Raw genomic sequence first — 27,209 nt, 5'->3', positions numbered from 1 at the left:
CCATGTTCTTCCATGATTTATTATCCAAGCTTTTTTAGAATTAGAAATTTCGAGAACTAAAGTTCTAAGAGCTAAATTTAAACTATAAAATTGAATTAATTTGAAAAGAGAATTGATTTATTATTATTTTTTTCTTTTACTTAAAAGATTTAGAATAAGGATAAAGGAGAGTTCGATTTTCACTGGTGGTTAATATATATGAAATCAGTTTTTTCCTTAAAAGAACTGCAGCCTTTTTGCCCCTTCCTCACGCCCGCAATAACCCTCTTCTTTCTCTCCAGTCCTCTCTCCCGCGCAGCATCATACCCACGCACGACCCCCGCCAACCACAGCCAACCGTGGGCCGTCCGCCTCCCTCCGGCCGGCCGCCGATCGTCGCTCCACCGCGCCAGACGTCGGTGAGTTTTCTCCTTCCTATTCTCTCTCTAAGTTATCCTCTGTGCAGCGCCTGCCAGCTGCCTTTGCCGCGCGTCGCCGCCGCCCTCCGCCGGTTTCGTTTGGTGTTGTGGGTAAGAGTTCTTGGTGATTTTTCTAGGGTTGAGTTTTTCTGGATAGTTCGTGAATACCCATTGGGGTTTGGTCTGTGTTTTGATGGACCCATGACTTCTGGATGCTAGATTGGCGATTTGGAGAATTTTGACCATCAGTAATTTAGAGATTTCGTCGTTCTTTTTGGTAAGTTTGGTGGATTTTTTTTGGGGAACTTGAGTACTCATTGAGTTTGAACTGGATTTAATGTTTACCCATAATATTTGGATCTTAGATTGAGTTTTGGAGGACTTAGCGTGCTATCTAGAAGTTTGAGATCGTTCCGGCAATTTTTTGGTAAGAATTAAGGCTCCAAAACCCAAAATTTAAGTGTGGGTGGGGNTTTTCAACGCTCAAATCAACAAGAATTTGAACCAAGTTGAGTTTGAGGCTTTTCTCCAGGAGAAATAAAATCCCATTTTCCATTAGCCAGTATTTCATTTGCTTTATCTGGTTCTCTATTTCTTATGTCTTTCTTAGGCTTTGTTTGGAAGCGTTTTGAAGTATATGTTTTATGTTAAACCAATATTCTAATTATAACATATTGTTATGGCTAATCTTGTTGTGGGTTTTTTTTTTTTTTTATCAGATCAATTCTTGCTTGCTTCTTTTTTGCAAGGAGGGAGGCGACTGGAAGTTTGAAAATTTTTCTTTCTAATGAAGGTAATTCAATTATGTCTGAAGTGTTTATATTGCTATATTTGAACTCATTTTTCCAATATATTTGATATCTTTATGTAATTTTTCTACTTCTCCCCTTTTTCTTGCATTTAGTAACCTTTGGTTATGTTTGTTTTTATTGTTAGACGCAAGGAGGAGATGAAGTTATTGACATAGACAGGACAACACTTTTGTTAGAACCAGAGAATAATACTGAAGGGGGATTGTCAGTTCCGGGAAAGGATAGACCAGTGTTTAGACCTCCTGAGAGAAGATCTCATCTAGGTATGATTATTATTGACATGCATTTGTATATTTGTTTTATAACTCCTAAACTAAACTAGAATTTTACATGACTAAGTTTCTGGAGCAAAATTTTAGAGATTTTCAATTATGGTAGGGATTGGTGGTTTTTTTTCATATAAAGGAGGTAATTCTCCAATTGACTATGTCCAAAGCAACTTTAGATATTGGATTAAAACCTCTAGGAAGAAACCACAAGAACAATGAGATCCCAGAAGCTCATTGATGAATGAAATTTATGAAAGGAGGGCTCATGCCCGAACCAAAGGAGTTACAAAAGATTTCTTCAATCGGTCAAAATGGAGGTAAGAGAGTAAGATCTTTAGAAGGTCATGCATTTACACCAAGTCAAAAGCAGGAACATAATATGTTCAAGGTATCACCTGAAAGAGTCTTCCTTATCTTGAAAAAGACGGTTGTTGTGTTCCTTCCAAGTGATCCACAAAAAGGCACAAACAAGATTCATCCGAAGGATTCTCTTTCCTTCGATATAAGGGTGGCCATTGAGGGGGTAATTGAGGAGACTGATGGTGTCGTCAGGGAGAGTGAGATGCCATTTAGATGAAGCAATCAGTTCCTTCCAAAAATTACTTGCAACATGAAAGCTGATAAACAAATGATTTTGTGTCTCAAGGGCTGTTCTACAGATGATACAACATTGAGGAGAGAGAGAGATATGTATGGGGCACAGAGCTGCATTCTGTCTTGGGTATTGATTGCACTATGGCTAAGCTCCAAAAGGAAGAATTTGACTTTCTTTGAGTAAAAATCAGTCCATATGGCTTTTAATGTGTTTATAGTTGTTGCCCTATTTTTGTCTTCTTCCAAGCCCATTTATCTTTAAGATGGGCCAAATGAAAATTCATGATATTAAGCCAATCTTCCAGCTTCTCATCATAGAGATTCTTCCTCAAAATTAAGTTTGGTCCCTTGTTAGATTCTAGGATTCCCTTTGGGCTTCAAAATAAGACCTTTTGCAACTATTCCAATAAGCACTATTTTGTATATTTGGAGTCATTTTTTTCATAGGATTCCCCTCTTGTAGACTTGATTTTTTGTATGTCCTTGTATTCTTTTCTTTTTTCTCAATAAAAGTCGTTATTTTATATAAAAAATGCATAAGGGATTTATTGGAGAGAACTCCATTAGGTTCCAAGTTCCAAATATTGACGAGGCAGAGTTGGAGGGCACCAAATTCCTCAAATCTTGGCATCTATGTGGGTTCTTCTCTACCAACCCATGTTCCAAAAACCAAGTTCTGTATTTCAAAATTTTTTGATAGCTCCATCTTTTTCTAAGGAAATTTTCTACCAATAGTTTCTTCACCAGACGAAGTATCTTTCCAAAATGATAGGTTAGATCCATCCCCTAATTTTTCTTTTATGATAAGAAACAATTTTATTGATGAATGAAATAATCCAAAGAGGTATAAAAAGGAGCCCCATACATGGGAGCTCAAAAGGTGTTTCCAATTTGCAACAAGAAAATTTAAATGGTAATTTTTAATGATTGTAGATTTTTACACAAGAGAGGATTAAAAATCAATACATCCACAATGTCTTTGGAGGATTTTGCACTGTTCTTGAAGATGACAAAATTGCACATGTGATGTTGGACCAAAAAAACTTCCCTTATGGCTTTGAATTGGTGGTCAACCGTGTCATTTTGAGCCAACCAATCGAGTCTTCAGGAGGAATCGAGGCCCAACCAAAGGCATTGAAAAGCACTGCCATATATCACTAGCAAATAGACGGTGGAAAAAGAGGTGATTATGTGATTCATTGTCTTTCTGGTAGAGGCAACACCAAGATGGGGAAAGATTGACTCATTGGCATCTGATTTGAAGCTTATCCATAATATTAAGACAAGAATGACTAATATCCCGCAGTAGGAAAGATTGATCCATTGGCACCTGATTTGCACTATTTGTTTGTTGATGATACCATTTTCTTCTACACAAGGAAGGATGTGTTTGTTTCTCAACCTTGGCAAGTCTTTGAGTCCAGTTTAGGGCTTAAAATTATAATGAAACTATGTTCAGTGGTTATCTAAGCTAAACTAGTTTTGTGTGCATAGTTGCTACTTAGTAGGTGGGCGATCTCTTATCCCACAATGGGCTTCCCTTGGGTCAGAATTCAAGATCCCATTGTGATCCGATTTTTGAGAAAATTTAGGAACGTTTATGTGCTTGGAAGAAAGCTTTCTTCTTTAGACAATCTGTCTTGTCATATAAATCTCAAGTTTAGGAACATGCATGTATTCCTGCATTCACCCTGACACTTTGAATAATATTGTTTGAGTTTAGGGAAGGACGTGGTTATTTCCAACATTTTTTTGTGAGTCTTTTGAGTCCATTTTAGGTCTTAAAATTAAGATAAAAATGTGCTCAAGGGTTAGCTAAGCTAAGCTAGTTAGGTGCACATAATTGGTTCTTAGTAGGTGGGAGGCCTCTTATCTCCTAATAATGTGTTGCTTTGGCTTCCCTTGGGTCATAATTCAAGTACCCATTGAGATCCGGTTAGTTAGGAAATCTAAGAACATTTGTGCTTGGAAGAAAGTTTTTCCTCTCTTGACAATCTGTCTCGTCTGCTACCTCCCAAGTGTAGGAACATGTAGGTACTGTTGCATTCACCTTGACACTTCTAATAATATTGTTTAAGTTATTTATTTTTTGATGTGAAGGTCTTGATGTCCTTGCCAATGCAAGAAGGGGAGGATCTAATGACAATGGATTCAAAGTCCCACAACAAAGTATTGCTTCTTTTGTTTCATCAATGGAGGAAGAGGAGACAATTGAATCATCCGGAGTAACTGATTCAGGAAAAGAAGCTGTTTCACGAAAACACTATGTTAAAAATAGAAATTATCGGGAAATAGTTTCCAATGATTCAAATGAAGGTACTTTTTCCTTGATTAGTTTCTTTCATGCAAAGATTTTTTTTTTATTTGTTTTTCTATTTGACAATTCAAGATACTTCCTCATTTTTTTTTTTCTTTCAATGAGAAAACTATGGTTCAAAAAAAAAAAAAAAAAACAATGACCCAAGGGCTATGGTACAAATTGTCCCTCTCAAGAAGCTACGTACAAAAACCTTAGATATTTGTTATTGCAATATGGGTGTAAACTGTAAATTAATTAGGGGATGTTATTTGTGATCAATCCTATGATGTTTTTCTATAAATTTTATTATAATTTTTTTATTATAGAAACAACTTATTTCATTGAGATAAAAATGAAAGAATACAAGGACATACTAAAAATCAAACCCACAAAACCCCCACAAATGATCAATATTCAATCCTATGAATGTTTTTCTACCCCATTGAATATGTTCCACGTTTTCTTTTCTTTAGGTAAAAAACAATCTCTCCTTCGTTTTTATAAATTTGTTTAGTTTACCCTTTTGAAGTGCCTTTTATATGAGCATTTTTATGGTATCTTTTTGGCTTGAGGTGGGTGGATGCCCCATCTTTCTCTCTTTCTCACTGTGGTTTAACAAAATTCGTTTCTTAAATAAAGTGAAAGAAAGAAGAAAGAGTTTATATTGTTTATTAATGTCAATTCCCCTGTGGGCAATAGGTGACAAGTTTCTTTTGTAATTATTCACTTGGTCTTATTTTGTTAGATTGGAGACCCCTCCTCTCTTTTGTGGGACTGTGGTGTTTTCTTGATTTCTTATGCCTGCGAGTGAGAGCTCTTTTATCTCCCCCCCNCCAAAAAAAAAAAAAAATAAAGAAAAAGAAAAAAATAATAATAAATTAAAACATTGGACATGCATATCAACCTCATATCCATACTATATATTACCTTTTTGTTTTCTTTCGTTTCCTGTTGAAATGTAACTCATGTAAAAATACTTCGGCTAACTTTTTGCTTTCCATGTTGCAGGGAGTACTTCGGCTCAAGATGGATTAGCTGGAGATTCATTTAAAAATCGTAATTCTAGTGAAACTTTAGATTCTAGTGTAAGTTCATTTTTCATTCTGGTTGCTTGTGTTCATATTTCTCTGTTCTTTTTGTTGAATCCTGATGTTGACAGTTTAACTTTATTCTATTTGCAGTATGCTGGTTGCTCTTAAATACAATATTATCATTAGTGAAACATGATACTGGTGTCGTCTTTACAGTCGTTTACATTCAAAGGCTAAAGTTTCACTAATAATGGTCTATTTAAACTCTCATAATGGTAATTATTAAATATATTTGTATGTAATGTATGTTATGTTATGATAGGTTTGTGTTAATAGAAAACTAACATCCATAAAGAAGTTTATAATGACTTGCATGATGTATATGATTTCGGATGGATTTTATTTTTCAGAATGCGATTAGGTGTATGTATGTATGTATGTTTTGTTTGTGCGTTTGTTGATAGCAAACCAACTTAAGAAGTTTATATTGACATTGAAAGGTTACTTTAGATATCTAAGTATCCTTACTCCATTAATCTGTTTCTTCACGTTGGTTTTGAGATTATTGTTAGAAAATGTATTCTCTGGTTTATTTAGTCTCATCTCTCATGTATTATTGCTCTATTCTGTATTGAAGGTTATATCTATGTCATCCAAAAGCACACATGTGAGCAGGTATAGGAGCCCTAGACAAGACTACGATAATCATGATAGAGAGAGAAAAGATTTTGACAATGATAGTAGAAGCAATAACAGGCGGGCGAGACATGGGCACAGTTATGATGGTGATGAGCCTTATTATGGGAGATCTCGGTACCAAAGGGACTATGGCAGGGAAAATGAAAGAAAGAGAAGTAGATATGAAAGTTCACGAAGAACTCCTGGTACAAATCATTTTTCTTTTATGTATTATTATATTGTCAAACCACTGTACAATTTAGTAAATTATCTTCTTGATACTTGTAGTTAGCTCTTAATCCTTTCTTCTTTTAACGAGAAACAAACATTTTATTACTTAATTATTAAAAAGCTATGAGTGCTCAAAGTTACATACTCCTCTTAGGAGCATAAAGAACCTAATTTTATGAAGAAGTTTACATGAAAGGATTCCAACTTTGACAAGTATCATTTAAAGAGTAGTTACTGAAATTGAAAAAGAGTAGTTACTGAAATTATTAGGTAAGCTTGATGTTGAGCTTGATGTTCTCCGGGGAAAGCAGCATGTATAAGCTTTGATGTTGAGTCTAATGGTTGATTAGAGAAAATGTATCCTATTTGGAAGTCCAAACCTGAAAGTTCTCATGGAAATTCTTTTGTAATTACCATCTCTCTTCCATTGATAACAATTGGAGAAATTTCTTTTAGCTTATTTTGGGAGGATGTGTTCCTTACCCCTGGCCCTTAGGTTGTCTCTTTTTTTTTCCTTTAGTACTCAATTGGTTCTTATAAAAAATTCTGTCTTCATCTACTAGTAGGTTTCTTTCTCTTTATGTTCGGAGTTAAACATAATACCCCATCTACTCTCTTATGTAAATGCCTGTCTGTCTGTCTTTTCTTTTATACCAGCTTGTTGTTTTCTACTCCCTCTCTCTTTTGTTGTTGTTGTTTCAAAACTGTCTTGCAATGATAGAAAATATTATACTGATTTGCAGTAATGTTATAATGAAAATTTCTTCTTCTTCTTGCAATTGGTTTTTTCCTTGTACAACAACTAAATTTATTGCTTATAAGATAAATCTCTTGACTTGAATATATAGTTATATATATATATATATATATATATATATATATATATATAATATATATATAATATTTCTTTGAAAAGGACACGAATATTTAAGTGCTTGTAAGAAATTTTATAAATTTATGTTCAGTTATAATATGCTAACATCATACTATTATTTTAGGTAGATCTGATTGGGATGATGGTAGATGGGAATGGGAAGAAACACCACGTAGAGATGGCCGCTCTAACTCTAGTAGGCACCATCAACCTTCACCATCCCCAATGTATGTTGGTGCCTCACCAGATGCTCGGTTAGTTTCTCCATGGTTAGGTGGGAACACTCCTAATTCTACTGGTAAGCTAAAACTTCCGGGGAAAGAATAACATGTATATTCCATTGGATTATAGATGATGGTGATATTATTAATAATTCCGCATTTTACTTTTATGCATCTGCTACTTCTCAAAATGCAAATTGTATAGGTTATTCTGCTTCCCCTTGGGATCAGATCTCTCCTTCTCCAGTTCCTGTGCGTGCCTCTGGATCTTCAGTAAAGTCATCAAGCTCAAGTTATCATTTTAAAACTCACCATCTTAAATTTTCTTCACGAGGTTCACCTTTGTCTGAGGTATTGCATTGTGGTCAGATTATGAATAATTTTCTAAGCCAACTTATTGACTTACCTTTTGATGTAGATTCACTTTCCGTATTATCATGGATAATTATATGCATCGTTTTAAGTTGAATTAGAGTTGTGCCTTTTTTACATGATCTTTGCAAATATACCATTTAACAAGTGTGTTTTGGTTACCATTTTTAGGATTCTCAACAAGATTCTCTGACAGACAAGTCTGAGTTAAATGGAACCAAGTATGAAATCAGTGAGAACATGCGACTGGAGATGGAATATAACTCTGACCGGGCTTGGTAATTTAACATATACTAAAAAATCTTGGTGTTTATGTTTTCCCAAGATGACCAAATATCACTTATCCAATGTAAAAATACAAACATAAAACTATTTAGATGAGTTGGGAAGGGATATTGTAAAGTAAATTTGTTAACTTGGTTGAGTTGTATCAAATATTTGGAATTTCTATTTGAAATTGTTTTTGGACCATCTACATTTATTTTTTGGTTTTTGGATTTGCTCTTGTACCAGATGGACACTTTTCTAAACCTATGGCTGCTGTTAATTTCATTTGCATAGGTATGATAGAGATGAAGGTAATACAATGTTCGATGCTGATAGCTCATCATTTTTCTTTGGAGATGATGCTGCCTTCCAGAAGAAAGAAGCTGAGCTGGCCAAGAGATTGGTATGTTCAACAGGTGCAATTTATTTATTTATTTTTCCTAGATTGATGTGTGTACATGCTTTATAATGCAAACTTGTATGCACACTATCAGTAACTTGTTTGCATCAATGGCGGTAGTTAAACAAGTCTAGCTTTTGTTTAGACCAAGCAGTCATTCGATCGGTCATTTCCCAACCGAATGCTAAGTTCAATATAATCAAGGAAGTCTATGGCCAGCCGTGTTCAGAAATTCAGTTGGAAGGGGAAGAGTCTGACGATGATTCCTTAGTAAGTTTCAGTAGTGAAGAACTATACTTTATCGTGGAAAATTTGATCCCTGAAGTGGAAGACTCTAATTTTGGGCGAGAGGTTGCGGTTGTTTTTCGAACACCTTCACTTAAAAAATCTCCTCATCTGTCTTCTTTTGAGTTTGCTGTAATTGATTCCCATCAAATTCTTCCTAATCTTCCCTCCTTCATTGAAGATCGTGGGTTGTTGCTTGGAAGGGCCATTCATCATCATTCCCAGTAATTCATTTGTTTCCCAAGCAGCAGAAATTTGATGATAGTAATCTCGGGAGTCAATCCTACGTTTTGGTTGGTATCTAAAGAAGCTGCTTCGGTGTAGGAGATTTAATCTTTCCAGTGGGGTAGTCTTCCATTGATGGAATTAAGTTCTGTTGTTTGGTGGTCTTGAACTGGATGGATTGGTTTTAACTCTCAAATTGTTGGTGGCTTCGGCTGGAGGCATTTACCCTTTTTTTTTGTTTCCTTATGAGGCTATGTTATCTGTAGTTTTCATGGCAATTTTCGATTCTCACGACTTCTGTCTAGGTTGGATTTTCTTTGGCATGGGTTGTTCTTTTGGGAGATTGATTCATCATGATTTCCAGCAGCTTCTTTGGAGGTTTTTCAAGCATCTTTGAAGTTTTTGGAGCATTTTTGAAGGCTATGTTCCATCAGTTGTGGGTTTTGCTGTCAAAGTATCTTCAGCTGGATTTTTGGTTTGGAAGTTTGTGTGGTGTTATCTTTCAAAGTCTTCCGTATTTTTCCTTTTCAAGTCTTTTGTTTATAATGGTTTCGATGAAAAAGGAAGAGAAAAGAGAGAAAAGGGCACACACAGATTTACGTGGAAAACCCTAATACAGGGAAAAAAACCACGATATAGAATTTTCTTATTAGAATTGATTCATCAGGATACAAGGAGACTGTACGTATATATAGAAAAATAGGAAACCCTAGAGTACAGTAAAAAGACCAAAATACCTCTAGGGTACAAACCCTACTTTCAACACTCCCCCTCAAGTTGGGGCGTAGATATCACAAAGGCCCAACTTGCTAACACGCGAGTCAAAATTCTGTCTGGGAAGTCCTTTTGTGAGAACGTCGCTATTTGTTGACTGGAAGGAACGTAGGGGATATAAATGTTGCCACTGTGAAGTCTCTCTTTGATGAAATGTCTATCAATTTCCACGTGCTTTGTTCTGTCATGTTGCACTGGATTATTTGCAATGCTTATTGTGGCTTTATTATCACAATATAGTTTCATTGGAAGATCACTATCTTGATCGAGATCAATTAGTACCTTTTTTTAGCCAAATCTCTTCACATATCCCAAGACTCATGGCCCTGTATTCTGCCTCGGCACTGCCTTTGGCAACAACTCCCTGTTTCTTACTCCTCCAAGTAACAAGGTTACCCCACAAGAAGGTACATTATCCAGATGTCAACTTTCTGTCTACCACCGAACTTGCCCAATCAGCATCCGTATATACCTCGATGCACCATTTGTCAGATTTCCTGAACATCAACCCCTAACTAGGAGAGTATCAAATATCTCAGGATGCGCTCCACTGCTTTCATGTGTTCTTCATAAGGAGATTGCATAAACTGACCGACTGCACTGCAGCGTAGGATATGTCTGGTCTGGTATGAGAAAGGTAGATCAACTATCCAACAAGTCGCTGATACCTTTCCTTATTGACCGGAATATTGTTATTTAAGTTACTGAGTTTAGCATTAACTTCCACAAGGGTATCAACTGGTTTACAACCTGTCATACCTGTCTCCTTAAGTAAGTCGAGAGTGTATTTTCGTTGAGAGATTGAAATTCTTTCTTTTGACCGAGCCACTTCCATTCCAAGAAAGTATCTCAATTTTTCGAGGTCCTTAATCTCAAATTCCTAACCATTTTCCTCTTTAGCCTGTCAATTTCTGAAGCATCATTACCTGATATGACAATGTCATCTACATACACAATAAGAACTGTAATTTTCCCTGATACTGGCTTTTTTCTTAAGAGGGTGTGATTTGAGTGTCCCTGACTGTATTCTTGTGATTTTACGAAGGTGGTGAATCTGCGAAACCAGGCTCTTGGAGACTGTTTCAACCCATACAAGGACTTCCTCAGTTTACAAACTCAGTGATTAAACTGTTTCTCGAATCCCGGGGAGGACTCATGTAGACTTCTTCTGATTCTCCATTAAGAAAGGCATTCTTCACATCAATCTGGTGGGGAGGCCAGTCTTTGTTAACTGCAACTGAAAGAAGGACACGAACAGTATTTAACTTTGCCACCGCGGAGAAAGTCTCGGAATAATCTATGCCGAAGGTCTGAGTAAAGCCTCTGGCAACTAATCTCGCCTTCTACCTGTCAATTGTTTCATTAGGCTTGTATTTAACGGTAAACACCCATCTGCACCCAACTGCCTTGTGTCCTCTTGGGAGAGTAACCCGGTCCTAGGTGTTATTTTTCTCAAGAGCCCCCAATTCCTCCAGAACTACAGTTTTCCATTCAGGAATCTCCATTACTGCATGTATACTGCTTGGTATCGTAGCTGTATCCAGGCTCGTAGTAAGGGCCTTGAATTTGGAAGACAGATTACTGTAAGATAGGTAACTTTGTAGCGGATACTTCGTGGAGGATCTTGTACCTTTTCTCAAAGCAATGGGAAGATCAAGAGAGGCATCATGGCTTTTCTTCCTGTCCGATTCTCCACTACATTCAACCTACTGTTCATGAGTCTTACCTTCTGAGTGATCTCTTTCACCTTCAAGAGTACTATCTGCTGGAATAGGTTTTTCAAAACTGTCATCACTCACACCTACATCCTCTTCGCACAAGGTGTCCTTGGTACAATTGTCGGTACTGTCACCATTTTCTCTGTCTTTACTCACATCATCTTCAACACAAACATCATTATCAACATAAATGTTACTATCATCAGAGGTAGAAATACTAGTACTTGGAACTAATGCTGGGTCTGACTCCTGGACTGGAGCCGGAGAGGTGACAGGCGGCACTGTTTCCTTTCTATGGTTCTTCCTATAGTACGTTATCCACAGAACTTGTTCAGTAGGAAGGACAATCTCAATTGCACTTATGACAGGTTTAGGAAGAACGCTCCCACTCCCTGGTTCAGGTAACACTAGCAAACTTGAACTCCAATTAGTCTCTTCACTAGTACTCTCCCCCTGAAGATGACTAATGGGGAAGGAAGGTAACATCCATTGAGACAAAGTATTTTCGTGAAGAAGGATGGTAACATTTGTACCCATGCTGATGAAGAGGGTACCCCACAGAGATGCATTTCTGAGCACGGGGGGTAAACTTGGTGCGATTAGGACCATGGGTATGGACAAACACAACACACCCAAATACCCGAAGTGGTACATCAGGAATAAGACGATTATTGGGATAGGACTCCTTAAAACATTCCAGGGGGTTTGAAACTTTAAGATACAGGAAGACATCTGGTTTATCAAATGAGTTGCTGTTAAAAAAACATCTCCCCATAAGTAGGAAGGAAGGGAAGTCGATAACATAAGGGAGCAAGCGACCTCGACAAGGTGACGGTTTTTTCGTTCAGCTACCCCATTTTGTTGAGGAGTATATGCACACGAACTCTGATGGGCAATCCCCTTCGAGGCTAAGAATTCCTGAAAAGAATTATTGAAAAACTCTTGAACGTTATCACTTCGAAGGATAGCGATTTTATTGTCGAATTGGATTTCTACAGTAGTATAGAACTGTTGAAAGACCGATGAGACCTCAGACTTATCAGTGAGAAGGATGACTCAGGTTAGCCTAGTGTGGTCATCAATGAAGGTTATAAACCAGCGTTTGCCGGTAGAGGTAGTAATTGGTGAAGGACCTCAAACATCACTATGGAAGAGTGTGAACGGCTTGGAAGGCTTATAAAGCTGAGAGCTCAGCGAGACACGATATTGTTTAGCGCGAATACACACGTCACAAGTCAAAGTTGAAATGTTAACATTGTGAAATAGATGGAGAAATAAATATTTCATATAATAGAAACTAGGATATCTGAGATGATAATGTCATAATATGTAATCTTTTTCAGAAGTAGAAAAACTTGATGAAAGTAAACTAGTCCTATCACGTATCCTAGAAGAAGTATCTTTAGTAAGGAAATAGAGCCCTCTATCATGCTGGGCAGTGCCAATCGTCGTCCTCGAGCTCAAATCCTGAAAAACAATAGCATCAGGTGAGAAAGTGACCTCGACATTTCAAATCTCATGTAATCTTACTAACAGATAATTTTGGGAACCTGTAGCACATCCCGTAAAGTTAATCCCTCAAAAGGAGAAAGATGGCCTTTCCCAGCCATAGGAGCGAAAGATCCATAAGCAATTCTTATTCTCTCATTCCTAGCACTTGGATAGTAAGAAATAAATTGGTCAGAAGAGCCAGTTAAGTGGTCCGTAGCCCCCGAATCTAGAATCCACGGCTCGCTACCATTTATACTAACAAGACCAAAAGATTGAATTGTACCTGACTAGGCAATCGCGCTCACACCCACAACACTGGAGTTATTCTGGCTAGTCTTCTGGTTTTGAGGTTGAGGACCTCCATTTGCTGACTCACTTACCAGTGCTCATCCAGAACCTGACTGATGTCGTTTACCATTAGGTGGACGACCATGCAGCTTCCAACACTAATCTTTGGTGTGCCAGGGCGTCTTGCAGTATTCACACACCGGGGAAGGCTCACTGTTCTGTTTGTCGTTGACAGGACTTGATGTCTTAAAAGCAGCAGAATCAGTTGACAAAATCAGCACATTATTCATAGCACTCGACTTGTCTTCCTCGAGGCGAATTTTAGAGCAAACTTCCATCAGGGATGGTATCGGACGATGTGCTAGTATTCGGCTCCGTACAACATCGAACTTAGAGTTCAACCCAGCGAGGAAATCATAGACACGGTCAGTTTCCTCAGACTTGAAATGTTGGACTCCTCCACATGGACAGTCCCAGACCATCTCGCAACAAAGGTCCATCTCTTGCCAGAGAAGAGACAGCTTGTTGAAGTCAGTTGTAACATCCATTGTTTCCTGCTTGCTTGCGTAAGGTATAGAGCTAGGAAGCAGAGACCGAAAAATGCTCTCCCCTCTCTCCTCCTTTTCTCCCTTCCCCCGCGTCTCCCCTTCCAACCACCCCACCGGAGTTCACCATGCCCTCCTAGCCTTCCTTCCCTCTGACTGCCTCTCCCACCCCTCTCCTTCTGCCCTCCTTCCGACTCCTTCCCTTCCCCCGACCTCCTTTCTTACCCTGTTTTTGCCTTGTTTCCAGCCTTGGCTTTTAACTCTTGCCCCTTCGAGTGAAGGGGAGCACTTTGAGTGAAGGATTTTTGACTCCTTGAAAGGGGCGTTTTCCGGTCATGGAGATTAAAAGTTGTAACATTATGGGTCATTTCTTTTGTATGGCAAGAAGATTCAGGATTCATAGTGGAAGATTTGAAAAGAGGACAGTCCTTGTTCCTCTCTTTAGCAGCAGTCAATTGGCTTAAAGAGAGCTTTAGAAGACTTTTGTTTGCCTCAACGGTCAAGTTTTTTTTTGTTAAAGGAAAGAGTAGATGAGAGTTTCATACGCCTAGCCAAATTCAGAGCTAAAGACAAATGGTTTGTAGAATGTGCAGTGTGGCCTACCACAGGGGGACGAAAGAACATTCACGTTCTTTATGGGGTTGGATGTTTAGGGTGGCAAGAGTTCAAGGAAATCGTTGAAGCCAACATTCATATCTTCAAAGATCCTTTAGTTCAGCAAGCCCCTCAAATGAAAAGCTTCTCATAAGTGGTGAAAGGTAGGTTCTCTCCACCATTTCCAAAGCCTTCAAAGTTTAAGTCAGTTGCAGTTCAAAAATCCCTTATTCAAAGTCAATTAAAACAAGGAGGGGGTTCTTATTGGATTCAAAAAGATCATGAAGTTCTCTAAGAAGATTTTAGTAGTTTATGGCTCATTTCAAGGCTTTTAGTCTTTAATGATTGGAAGGAAATTTCGAAGGTTTTGAGTGAGGCCTTTAAAACCAGTGTCACTATCAATCCTCTGTTTGCAGATAAAGCTTTAATCAAAGTAGCAATGGTGATTTGGACACTCTGATATCAAATTGGGGCAAATGGCAGTTGTTTGGTCCTTTTCATTTGTTGTTCGAAAAATGGAATCCCATATTGCATGGAAGAGCCTCTGTGATGAAAGGTTTGGAGGCTAGATTTCAATCAAGAACCTTCCACTGGATTATTGGAGAAGAAAGACTTTTGAAGCCATAGGTGCTTACTTTGGGGGCTTGGAATCAATTGCCTCAGAAACTCTTAACCTAACTAATTGTTTGGAAGCCAAAATTCAAGTTAGAAGAAACCTATGTGGATTTATGCCAGCCACAATTGAAATAAAGGATGCAATTCGTGGGAACTTTTATCTAAATTTTGGAGATATCGATTGTTTAGAAGCTCCATCCAAGGCAGTGGGGAATTTATTATTTAAGGATTTTTCTAATCCTATTGACCTTGTTAGGTTGAATGATGTTATTAAAGATGAAGGAGTAAATTTTAAATTAGATATTTCGGAATGGAATTTCCTTGTCTCCTCCCATTCCAAACCTACCTTTTCAAGAAATCCGAATCCGGTCCAGGGCCCCCTGCAGAGAGCTGCAAGTGACACAGAGGAAGTCGAAAAGCCTCATTCTCCTCTTTCAAGGAGTTTATTTACAGGGAATCCAACCACCCTTGCTTCCTTCTCAGCCGTGGTAGTCGTTCAGCCCCCTGCAAGTGAAGAGTTTTTTGTGAAAGAAGTCGAAGAGTCATTGCATTTTAATGATAAAGTCAAAAAGGTGCCTCGAGCCTTTAAAAAGAGAGAGAAGGGAACTTTTAATGGGGTATCCGGCCCCTTGGCTATGGAAGTTGAACAGTCACTTATTCATAAAAATGAAGTCATTGGAAATTAATGATAATTTTAATTCAAAGCAATCAGCATTGCTTTTCTCAAACACCAAATTAGCCCTTTCGTCTCCCAAGACTTCTGCTCTGCTCCCTTGTTCCAGTCCCAGTAAACCTCCCTCCCCTGTTTTCACTAAAAATCTGGCTCCCCTGCCTCAGCCGGCCTCCGAGCTCGCCCCAAAAATCTCAGCCCTCTCCTCGGCACTTCTCCTCCCCCTGCAGTAAACAAGCGCCAAGGCCAAGCAAATCAGGGGCTAAACGTCAACACAAAACCAAGCATCCCCCTTGCCTTTTTAAATCCTTCCCTAATCATTTTATTAGAAGAAAGTTCGCTAATGACTCAATCAATAAATCAAACATTAAAGCCAAATCAGTGGTAGTTCACAATTCGGATTTATTAGAAGCCCAGTGCACTTCAATACAAGGACAGCCTCAGTGTTCCAGGTCAGCCTCCCCTCCTCCTCTCCCTACTCTCTTTGAACACTCTATTTTTTCTCTACCTAATTTAGAGCATACCTTTCTGAGAGGTTCCACAACCCATTCGGGGGAGTTCTCAACAGACAAAGGGGAGGTCCTCATTGATTCTCCCTTTAGCGTGAGTAGTGAAGAAGAGGTTTGGGCAAGATCAGATGACTTTTTCAGAAGAAAAAAGAAAAGAAGACCCTATAGTACCAGACTCGAATCCCCTGTTTCAGACAGAGGATGACAATTTTTCAGAGGCAGTTGGATCAGTTTTTCCAGCCATTCCTTGTGATCTCCCAGCTCATCTAACCTCAATTGTCACGGATTGTCATCTCATCCTTGATTAATGGTTAGTAGTTGAGGCTACAACCCTTCCTTTAAGTCTAAATTATGAGAATTGTGTCGTGGAATACTAGAGGCCTGAAAGATGTTAATAAAAGGTTAGCTCTCAAGCGTTTTCTAAAGAAAATTAATCCAACAGTAGTTTTAATTCAAGAATCAAAGAAAGATAGCTTTGAATTGAGCTTCATCAAAACCTTGTGGAGTTCTAAAGATATAGGATGGGAATTCATGGAATCTTATGGTTATTCAGGTGGACTATTGACTCTATGGGATAAGAATTTGATCTCGGTAGTTGAAACTTTGAAAGAGGGGGTATTCGTTATCAGTAAAATGCGTCACTGCTTGCAATAAGACTTGCTGGATCACTAATGTCTATGGACCAAACGATTACAAAGAGAGAAAATTCATGTGGCCAAAACTTCTATCTCTTTCATATTATTGTGTAGAAGCATGGTGTATCGGGGGAGATTTCAATATCACAAGATGGGCACATGAAAGATATCCGTTGGGCAGAAGCACTAAAGGAATGAGGAAGTTTAACAACTTCATAGACCAAGCCAATCTTTTGGAGATACGGTTGGGAAATGGCAGCTTCACTTGGTCTAGGGAAGGTGTTTCAGCTTCAAGATCTCTTTTAGATCAATTTCTCATCTCCAAAACTTGGGATGAGTTGTTTGAAAACTCTAGAGCTAATAGACAAGTCAGATCCTTCTCAGATCACTTTCCAATTTTGCTAGAAGCTGGGTCGTTCAGCTGGGGTCCTTCCCCTTTTAGATTTTGTAACGTTGGTTGTTTAATAAGGAGTGTGTCAAAATCATCGAAACAGTTTGGTCAAACAGCAACATTCAAGGGTGGCCTTTTAGATTTTGTAACAGCTGGTTGTTTAATAAGGAGTGTCAAAATCATCGAAACAGTTTGGTCAAACAGCAACATTCAAGGGTGGGCTGGTTTTGCCCTTAATCAGAAACTGAAATGTGTAAAGGCAGCCGTAAATGAATGGCACTCTAAATTCCAGGAAGATCAAAGAAGCAAAGAAGAGGGGTTGTTGAAAGAAATAGAAAAATGGGATGTTCTTGCCGATTGCTCTACCCTTGCTAGTAGTGAATTGACACTTAGATCCACTTTGAAGCCAGATTTAATGTCTCTTTACAGATTGGAGGAAATTAATCTAATTCAGAAAAGTAAGTTGAATTGGTTAAAGTTTGGAGATGAAAACACAAGTTTTTTCCACAAGTACCTAGTTGCAAAGAAGAGAAGAAATTTTATTGCTGAATTAGTAGATGATCAAGGGGTGCCAACAACTTCTTTTCAAGAGATTGAACATCTAATCCTGAATTTTTATAGCAACATCTTCCTGAAGTCCCCGGGTTTAAGGCATCTCCTCTTGAACCTTGATTGGTCTTGTATCAACTCAACTCAGAATGCAAGCTTACAAGCCAAGTTTTCACCGGAAGAAATCAAGGTTGCTGTAAGGAAACTTGGAAAATATAAAGCACCTGGACCTGATGGTTTCATAGTGGAGTTTTTGCTGAAATTTTGGCACTTGATCAAGGAAAATCTGCAATCCACCTTTGAAGATTTTTATAAGAATGGTAAGCTAAATACGTGCATAAAGGAAAACTTCATTTGTCTTAGTCAAAGTAAGTGATTTCAGGCCAATTAGCCTAACATCAGTGATATATAAGGTTGTTGCAAAGGTGCTGGCTGAAAGATTAAAATTGGTAATGCCTAACATTATAGCTTCTTCCCAAAGTGCCTTTATGGAAGGAAGGCAAATTTTAGACCCCATCCTCATTGCTAACGAAGCCGTAGAAGAGTATAGAGTGAAAAAGAAGAAAGGGTGGATTCTCAAACTTGATTTGGAAAAGGCTTTTGATCGTGTGGATTGGGATTTCCTAGAAAAGGTGTTGAGAAGCAAAAACTTTGGTCAGAAATGGATAGATTGGATTCTGGGCTGTGTTAAAAATCCAATGTTTTCAGTTTTCATTGGAAAATCAAGGGGAAGAGTGGCTGCCACAAGAGGCATTAGGCAAGGTGATCCCCTCTAAACTTTCCTTTTCCTTCTTGTAAGTGAAGTTTTAAGTGCTTTGGTGACCAAGATCATTCAAGCCAGTCTATACGAAGGTTTTGTTGTTGGCAAAGATAAAATCCAGATCTCCATCCTTCAATTTGTGGATGATACGCTCTTGTTTTGTAAGTATGACAGCAACATGCTTGCAAAACTAAAGCAAACGGTGGATTTTTTCGAATGGTGCTCAGGGGCAGAAAGTAAACTGGGATAAATCAGCCCTTTACGGTATAAATGTGGATGAAAATGAGTTGTTATCCATGGCTGCTGTATTAAATTGTAAGGCAGATCAGCTTCCAATCGTTTACCTTGGGCTGCCTCTAGGAGGATACTCGAAAAAACTGTCTTTTTGGCAACCATGACAACTTTCAAGCCAAATTAGACAAATGAAAGTGTTTCAATCTTTCTAGAAGTGGTAGAGTCACATTATGCAAGTCAGTTCTGTCCAACCTCCCAACGCACTTCATGTCCATATTTATATTGCCGGATGGAGTTGCTTCAAAATCGGAGAGAATCACAAGGAACTTATTTTGGGAAGGGCACAATGGCAGCAAGCTAAATCATTTGGTGAAGTGGGCTTTGGTTTAAAAACCATTGACAGATGGAGGCCTCGGCCTTGGTGGATTCAAAACTATGAATCAAGCACTACTTGCTAAATGGGGCTGGAGATTTTTCAAAGAAGAAGGATCATTTTGGGGGCAAGTTATCAGAAGCATTCATGGCACGGATCCTTTCAATTGGCACACGACAGGTAAAGGGGGTAGAAGTTTGAGAAGCCCTTGGATTAGTATTTCTAAGTCTTGGCTAAAAGTTGAATCGTTGGCTACTTTCAAACTTGGAAATGGTAGTAGAATTGCTTTTTGGCTGGACCCTTGGGTGGGAATGACTCCTTTCAGTTCCTTATTTCCCAATCTCTTCCGAATCTCCTTGCTTCCAAATGGATCTGTTGCTGACCATTGGCACATTAGTTTGGCTGCTTGGTCAATCACCTTTCGTCGATTGCTTAAAGATGAGGAGATCATCTCTTTTCAAGATTTGCTTGGGGTCATTGCAACAAGGAAAGTTTCAGAATTTGTTGATAGCAAGGTATGGTCTATTCAGCGTCGGGACTCTTTACGGTCAACTCTCTTAGAACACACCTTTCCCACTCCTCCCCAATGGATAAAACTCTCTTCTCGACCCGGTGGAAGACTTGCAGCCCGAGAAGAATTAACATTCTTGTCTGGATAATGCTTTGTGGTCAATTAAATGTAGCCTCGGTGTCGCAAAGCAAGCTGGCCGCCAGCTATATCTCTCCTTCAATATGCCCTTTGTGTCTAAACTGGTCAGAAGACTCCCTCCACCTTTTCTTTGTTTGTTCCTATTCAGCCTGGTGTTGGAATAAGTTGCTGTCCTTCTTCAACATTTCATGGGTTATGAGTAATGACTTTAAGGGCAACTTGCAACAGCTTTTAGTTGGTATAAACCTTCACAAATCCAGCAATTTATTGTGGTTGAATGCAGTCAAGGCTCTACTGGTTGTTCTTTGTTTTGAAAGAAATCAAAGGGTGTTCCATGATAAGACTCTTGGTTGTCAAGATCGGTTCGAATCAGCCCGTCGGCTAGCTTTTTCTTGGTGTATCCTATCCAAGCACTTTATTGCCTACAGTTTATCAGAATTCAATCTCAATTGGAGGGTGTTTATTTAATTATTAGCCCCATTGTTTGTACCTTTTGGGGAGTGTAATAAAGCTCTGCTTCTCCTTTAAGCTAGTCTTAGTTAATTTTTGGATATAATGAGGGCGCTAAGGGGGTGTCAACCTAGTTGAGATGCCTGGGTGCGCTAGCTGATCCGTTTGGTATTTGGTTGTTATTTAGCTTATTGTATAATCCTCTTGTACTTTGGGCTTTTGCTCGATATTCTCTTAAATCAATGAATTGTTTTCTTTTAAAAAAAAAGTATAAAGCTAGGAAGCATTTTGTCGTTTGGAATACAGGCTCTAAACAATGTCCCAAATGTCTCGCGCAGTGGCCGCATATAGTAGAGGCTTTCCGATCTGAGGCTCCATACTATCTATTAAAAAAGACCGAAGTAAGAAATCCTCCCCCTTCCAGATACGTTCTTGGGGATCATCTGGTCTCGGTTTCGGAATTTCACCTGTCAAGTATCCGAATTTATGTCGACCCTCAAGGGCCATTTTAATAGGTTGAGACCACGAAAAATAATTGTGACCATTTAATTTCTCCCCAACAATAAAGCATGTAGAATTTCCCATAGCCCCAGAAAATAATTTTGCTGTAGGTAAAGCAGGGAAAGAAGTTACCGAATTTCCTGAGTAAATCGGTAAGTTTGAAGGAAGGTCTGACTTGACATTTGAGGTCATTCCCAGAGCTTCTCCGAGAGCAGCTATTTGTTGCTTAACATATTCGTTTTGCTGTTTAATCTGAAGTTGAAGTTGGGTAAATTGATCTTGGATTGTACCACCTTGACCTCGAGGGTAGTGAGATGATGTCCCCAACTTCAAACCCTCCAACCATAGGAGACGACTGGCCCAATCTATTGCTCAAATCCGGCTGGAACAAAGGGTTGCTACTAGTCGACGCTGGGTGGCAGTCGTGACTAGGGTCAGCTCCAACAGGGTGGAAGCCACGGTTGTAACCGGCTGGAATTGACTGGAGGTGGGCTACGGTTGCAGCGGGATCGACTGGAATTGGTTGGGATCGTGCTGGCTATTGGGATCGCACCGATCTGTGAAGTCGTGCCGGTCTGCTATTGTTGCACGGCTTGGATCACGCCGATCTATGGAGTCGTGCCAGTTTGCTGCTGCTGCGCGACTTGGATCGCGCCAATCAGCAGCGGCTGGACTCCAGCCGTCTGAGGCACGCCATGAAAACTTGCTCCGGTTGACTGGTCAATTCTGTGGAGATGCGGGAGAATTGTTTGGAAATACCGTTCTATGGCGTTTTGCACAATAATGGCTATATCGATGACATTGTTGTCAACTAATGGCAATTGTGACTCTCCTGTTAGGTTTTTCTCAATGGTGACCGGGGTTTCGTCTCCATGCTCTGATACCATGATGAAAAAGGAAGAGAAAAGAGAGAAAAGAGAGAAAAGGGCACACACAGGTTTACGTGGAAAACCCTAGTATAGGGAGAAAAAAACCACGTTATAGAATTTTCTGATTAGAATTGATTCATCAGGATACGAGGGGAAAAGTTATGTCTTGGTCCGAGTGGGGACTGCATGTATATATAGAAAAATAGGATACCCTAGAGTACTGTAAAAAGACAAAAATACCCCAAGGGTACAAACCCTACTTTCAATAGGTTTCCTTTATCTTTCATGGCTTTTCTCCGATTTGTATCGGTCCTATCAAATTGTGGAAGCTTTAGTGCTATTGTTGTTTTCTTTTATTTTCGTTTTATTGTAATTTTGAGTGTTAGTCCCTCTTCATTATATCAATGAAAAGTTTTGTTTCCTTTTAAAAAATATCTATATATATAAACAAAAAAGAACCAAAGGGTCGAATTGAAGACTTCACAGTGTGCCAGTTCGACACCTTTAATTATGCTTTTCTTGTGATCTCAGCCACAATGATAAATGTGCAATCTCTCCCGTAGTTGATTTTGGGTTGGATCTTCAATTTAGGTTTACAAAAGCCTCAACTTTGAAGCTTCCTTGCTAGGCTCTTTCCTCTTACATTTGATGCCTACCTTGTAAGGAGGGAAATTATTGGACCATCTCTTCCTGCATTGCTCATTTTCTTATAGAGGTTGGTCTTTCATTTTGGAAGTTATAGGTTTGTCTACTTGGGCAAGTGGACGAGCAACTTACAAAAGCCTAAGTGGGAGTGTAATGGAGTTTGATAGGGAAGGCCAAAATTTTGTGGCATTGTGCAACTAGAGCTCTCTTTTGTCTCGTTTTAGAGGATAAAAATCAATGAACCTTTGAAGATAAGTAGGTAATATATGAATTCTATTGTACTAGTGTATGATATAATTCTTGGTGGAGTTCGAGCCATAATAAATTATTTTGTAATGATAGATCAAAAGGTTCTTCTTTTGTTGTTTTGCTTTGTTTTTGTAGCTTGAGGGGGGCTTATCCCTACCCATTGGTGTTCCTTTGATCATTTTTCAATATATATTGCTCTAAAAATTGAACTTTTTATTAAAAGTGAATCAACATGGTCTTTGATGCAGGTCCGTAGAGATGGAACTAAGATGACTCTTGCTCAAAGCAAAAAGCTGTCTCAACTCACTGCAGATAATGCAGAGTGGGAAGATCGACAACTTTTGAGATCAGGAGCTGTTAGGGGTACTGAGGTGCAAACCGACTTTGACGATGAGGAAGAGCGGAAAGTCATTCTTCTTGTGCATGGTAAGTACTCTTACGTATATGTGGATAGTTATAATGCTATTTGGCTGAGTTCAAGCTGAAGTTGTTGCAATCTTGTGACAGACACAAAGCCTCCTTTCCTTGATGGAAGAGTTGTTTTCACTAAACAAGCAGAACCGATAATGCCAATAAAAGACCCTACATCAGATATGGCTATAATATCGCGCAAAGGATCTACATTGGTGAGGGAAATTCATGAGAAACAAAATATGAACAAGTCACGCCAACGCTTTTGGGAGCTTGCAGGCTCTAAACTTGGTGATATCCTTGGTGTTGAAAAAACAGCTGAGCAGGTTTGTGTGATTTTTCGCAGAATTAAGGATAAAGTCTTTTGATGCTCTTTTCATAATAGTTCTAAATATGTTTTTTTTAATATGATAGATCGATGCAGATACTGCAGCAGTAGGTGATGAAGGTGAGGTTGATTTTAAGGAAGATGCGAAGTTTGCACAACATATGAAGAAGGGGGAAGCCGTGAGTGACTTTGCCAAGTCAAAAACCATAGCACAACAAAGACAGTATCTTCCTATATATTCCGTCAGAGATGAGCTGCTGCAGGTTTTAATTCTTTTCCTTCTATTTGTTCCCCTGTAATGTTTATTCACGTTATATTGGTTCTTTCCCATTTACAATTTATCGTTTAGTAATAAAAATCATTAATAACAAGTTTGTAATGTTATATTGTTAAGTAGTTATGTATTTACTATTTATTAACCATGTAAGAGAAGGGGAGGGTGAAATTTAAATTGCATTGAACATAAAAGAGAGGGTTTTTAAGGCTTCTCTAATGTTTGAATTCGGTGGCAAATAGTAATCCTTCACTTGATCATTAATAACAGTAACCTTTAGTGATTGTGCTGACCAATTGTTATAGGAAATATAAACAAAATTGTTTGTGGACTCTTATGTATCCCAAGTTGGGGGAGAAGACTTCTTTTTCATTTTTTTGAATATTTCTAATCGTATTGAACTAATGTCTTTGGTAGGTTATACGTGAAAATCAGGTGGTTGTGGTGGTTGGAGAAACTGGTTCAGGAAAGACCACGCAATTGACTCAGGTTTATTCATCATTAACTATCTTTCCATCGTTACAAAGTTTAATAGTTACCTCTTTAATACCTACGTATGTTTCCAGTATCTATTTGAGGATGGTTATACTACAAATGGTATTGTTGGTTGCACCCAACCAAGGCGTGTGGCAGCAATGAGTGTAGCAAAAAGAGTCAGTGAAGAGATGGAGTGCGAGTTGGGTGATAAGGTAGGCTATGCCATTCGATTTGAGGATGTAACTGGGCCAGCAACTATTATTAAGGTGAGTATATATTTTCAAAAAGCAAATTACTCTCAATTCCATGAGATTCTTGTCATAGTTCTTTTTATGTGTCTTAGTTTTTTTATGATTGCTCATCTCAACCACAATTGAGTTCGGTTCAAGCATAAATATCATTCTTATTTGCATCCCATATCATTATAAGGCTTATAATTGATGATGTTGGTTATGAATAACTTGTTCTCGTATTTTTTCAGTATATGACTGATGGAGTTCTTCTACGTGAAACTCTCAAAGATTCTGATCTCGAAAAATACCGGTAAGCCATGTTAGGATTTATTTTCCATTTTGGAGAAGCAATTGTTCTTTTTTTTTTTTTTTTTGACTGTTGTCATTTCATTTCAGTGTAATTGTAATGGATGAAGCTCACGAGAGGTCACTTAGCACTGACGTCCTTTTCGGGATCTTGAAAAAGGTGGTTGCCCAACGTCGTGATTTCAAGCTTATTGTGACATCTGCGACTCTTAATGCTCAAAAGTTTTCGAACTTTTTTGGAAGGTATTGTTGATTATAGTTTTTTTTTTTTTTTTTTTTTGGATGATGGGCCTCTTAAAACTACTTCACAAATATGTTTGCAGTGTCCCAATTTTTCACATCCCTGGGAGAACATTTCCTGTAAATATTTTGTATAGCAAAACTCCATGTGAAGATTATGTTGAAGCAGCCGTAAAGCAAGCCATGACCATCCATATCACAAGCCCTCCTGGTGACATTCTTATCTTCATGACTGGCCAAGACGAGATCGAAGCAGCCTGTTTTTCCCTTGCAGAGCGCATTGAACAACTAATTTCATCCACAAAGAAGGGGGTGCCCAAACTTTTGATACTGCCCATCTATTCACAGTTGCCAGCTGACTTGCAAGCAAAGATATTCCAGAAAGCTGAAGATGGCGCCCGAAAATGCATTGTTGCGACCAATATTGCCGAGACTTCCTTAACGGTTGATGGAATATTTTATGTTATTGACACTGGTTATGGTAAAATGAAAGTGTATAACCCTAGAATGGGTATGGATGCGCTACAAGTATTTCCAGTAAGTCGTGCTGCTGCTGATCAACGTGCTGGACGTGCCGGTAGAACTGGACCTGGTACTTGCTATCGTTTGTACACAGAAAGTGCATATTTAAATGAAATGTTGCCAAGTCCTGTGCCAGAAATCCAAAGAACTAACTTGGGAAATGTTGTTTTACTACTTAAATCTCTTAAAGTTGAAAACCTACTGGATTTTGACTTCATGGATCCACCACCACAGGATAACATCCTCAACTCCATGTACCAGTTGTGGGTATTAGGAGCTCTTAACAATGTAGGAGGTTTGACTGAACTTGGATGGAAGATGGTGGAGTTTCCCTTGGATCCCCCACTTGCAAAAATGCTTTTGATGGGTGAACAACTTGGGTGCCTTGATGAGGTACTAACAATCGTTTCAATGCTTTCAGTACCGTCAGTATTTTTTCGACCCAAAGATCGGGTTGAGGAGAGTGATGCTGCAAGGGAGAGGTTTTTCATACCAGAATCCGACCATTTAACGTTGTATAATGTTTACCAACAATGGAAACAACACCAGTACAGGGGAGATTGGTGCAATGACCATTTCTTGCACGTTAAAGGGCTACGAAAGGCTCGAGAGGTGCGGTCGCAGTTGTTAGACATCTTGAAGACTTTGAAAATACCTTTGACATCTTGTTGGCCAGATACAGATCTTGTGAGAAAGGCTATTTGCTCTGCTTATTTTCACAATGCAGCTAGATTGAAGGGTGTAGGAGAATATGTTAACTGTAGAAATGGGATGCCATGCCATCTTCATCCAAGCAGTGCTCTTTACGGTATGGGATGTACTCCTGATTACGTCGTGTATCACGAACTGATTTTGACGACTAAGGAGTATATGCAGTGTGCGACTGCAGTCGAGCCTCAATGGTTAGCTGAACTTGGACCTATGTTCTTCTCTGTCAAGGAGTCAGATACATCACTCTTAGAACATAAGAAAAGGCAAAAAGAAGACAAAACAGCCATGGAAGAAGAGATGGAGTCGTTAAGAAAGATTCAGGTCGAGTCAGAGAGAGAAAGCAAGGAGCGGGAAAAGGAGAAGAGAAGAAGGCAGCAGCAACAAGTTTCTATGCCAGGTGTCCGTCAAGGTTCTGGAACTTATTTAAGACCAAAGAAGCTAGGTTTGTGAAAACACAATTAGTTGTATTGTATCAAATAGTTTGCTCTTAAATCCTACGGCTGCTCAATAGTAAGAGAAATTGAAATGGAACTTTAGCTAATGTTTAAAACAGGAAGTGTAAATTATGTACCCAGTTTAAATAGAAATCTATGTATATACTTGCCTGTTGAATATGATGGCAAAATTCTTCTGCATTGAAGCTAGACTTTGTATTCTGTTAACATTTTTCTTTCTCTAAGTTGCAAGTAAAAAATGGTTACAGACAATCTGTTAATTTTGTACTTATTTAGTAGAATACATTATTTGTCATTTTAATTAAAATTTAGAGCTTACTAACTGCTTAAATTTCAAACTACAATTTAAATTAAATGGCATAGTCTGAATATCAAAATTCGTAAATCAAAATGTTGCTTTTTGAACGTTCATGCTTGTATTTATTGGGTCATTACTCTCTAAAAAGTGTGTAATAAGTTTTTAAGCTTTTGATTCTGTGTTTTAAGTTTATAAAATTTTAATTGTGTGAAAAAAATTAGTGACCTATTCTACATTAAAAAAAAATCATAAACCAAATCGGGACTAATTTACCACTTGTAAGATAGAATATAGAATATAAACACTAAGGATGTGTTTGGTGGCCCGTAATGGGATGAGATTGTAATGTAATGTAATAAAAAATCCATGTTTAGATTGAGCGTTTTAAGTTCAATTTATAATATAAAAACTCTAATCATTTTGAGATCAATTTATAATACAAAACTCATTCCGTTCGATAGTTTTCATGTTGGGTAAAATTTATGTTTT

At 38.4% G+C, this 27,209-nt stretch overlaps 1 protein-coding gene across 4 annotated transcripts; it reads left to right on the top strand.

Moving 5' to 3' along the window:
• The first annotated feature begins 215 nt into the window (after positions 1-215).
• On the top strand, positions 216-26,676 carry LOC120085339 (pre-mRNA-splicing factor ATP-dependent RNA helicase DEAH7). 4 transcript variants are annotated; one of them, XM_039041276.1, is made up of 20 exons: positions 216-398; positions 618-675; positions 764-825; positions 1,118-1,191; positions 1,335-1,473; positions 4,174-4,389; positions 5,381-5,457; positions 6,041-6,287; positions 7,311-7,484; positions 7,613-7,758; positions 7,951-8,057; positions 8,341-8,449; positions 22,714-22,891; positions 22,973-23,202; positions 23,291-23,467; positions 23,896-23,967; positions 24,045-24,221; positions 24,437-24,498; positions 24,585-24,737; positions 24,818-26,676. In XM_039041276.1, the coding sequence occupies exons 4-20, from the start codon at positions 1,186-1,188 to the stop codon at positions 26,415-26,417; spliced, it is 3,870 nt and encodes a 1,289-aa protein (XP_038897204.1). In that variant the 5' UTR covers positions 216-398; positions 618-675; positions 764-825; positions 1,118-1,185; the 3' UTR covers positions 26,418-26,676. The 4 variants fall into 4 exon arrangements, with proteins under 4 accessions (XP_038897204.1, XP_038897203.1, XP_038897206.1 ...); XM_039041275.1 differs by having other exon boundaries at positions 216-509; XM_039041278.1 differs by lacking the exon at positions 764-825 and having other exon boundaries at positions 216-509.
• Positions 26,677-27,209: the final 533 nt, after the last annotated feature.

The sequence above is a fragment of the Benincasa hispida genome, chromosome 9 (genome assembly GCF_009727055.1).
Source record: "Benincasa hispida cultivar B227 chromosome 9, ASM972705v1, whole genome shotgun sequence".
NCBI lineage: Eukaryota > Viridiplantae > Streptophyta > Magnoliopsida > Cucurbitales > Cucurbitaceae > Benincasa > Benincasa hispida.
The sequence above is the reverse complement of the archived record's forward strand: the minus strand, read 5'-3'. Positions and strand labels throughout refer to the sequence as shown.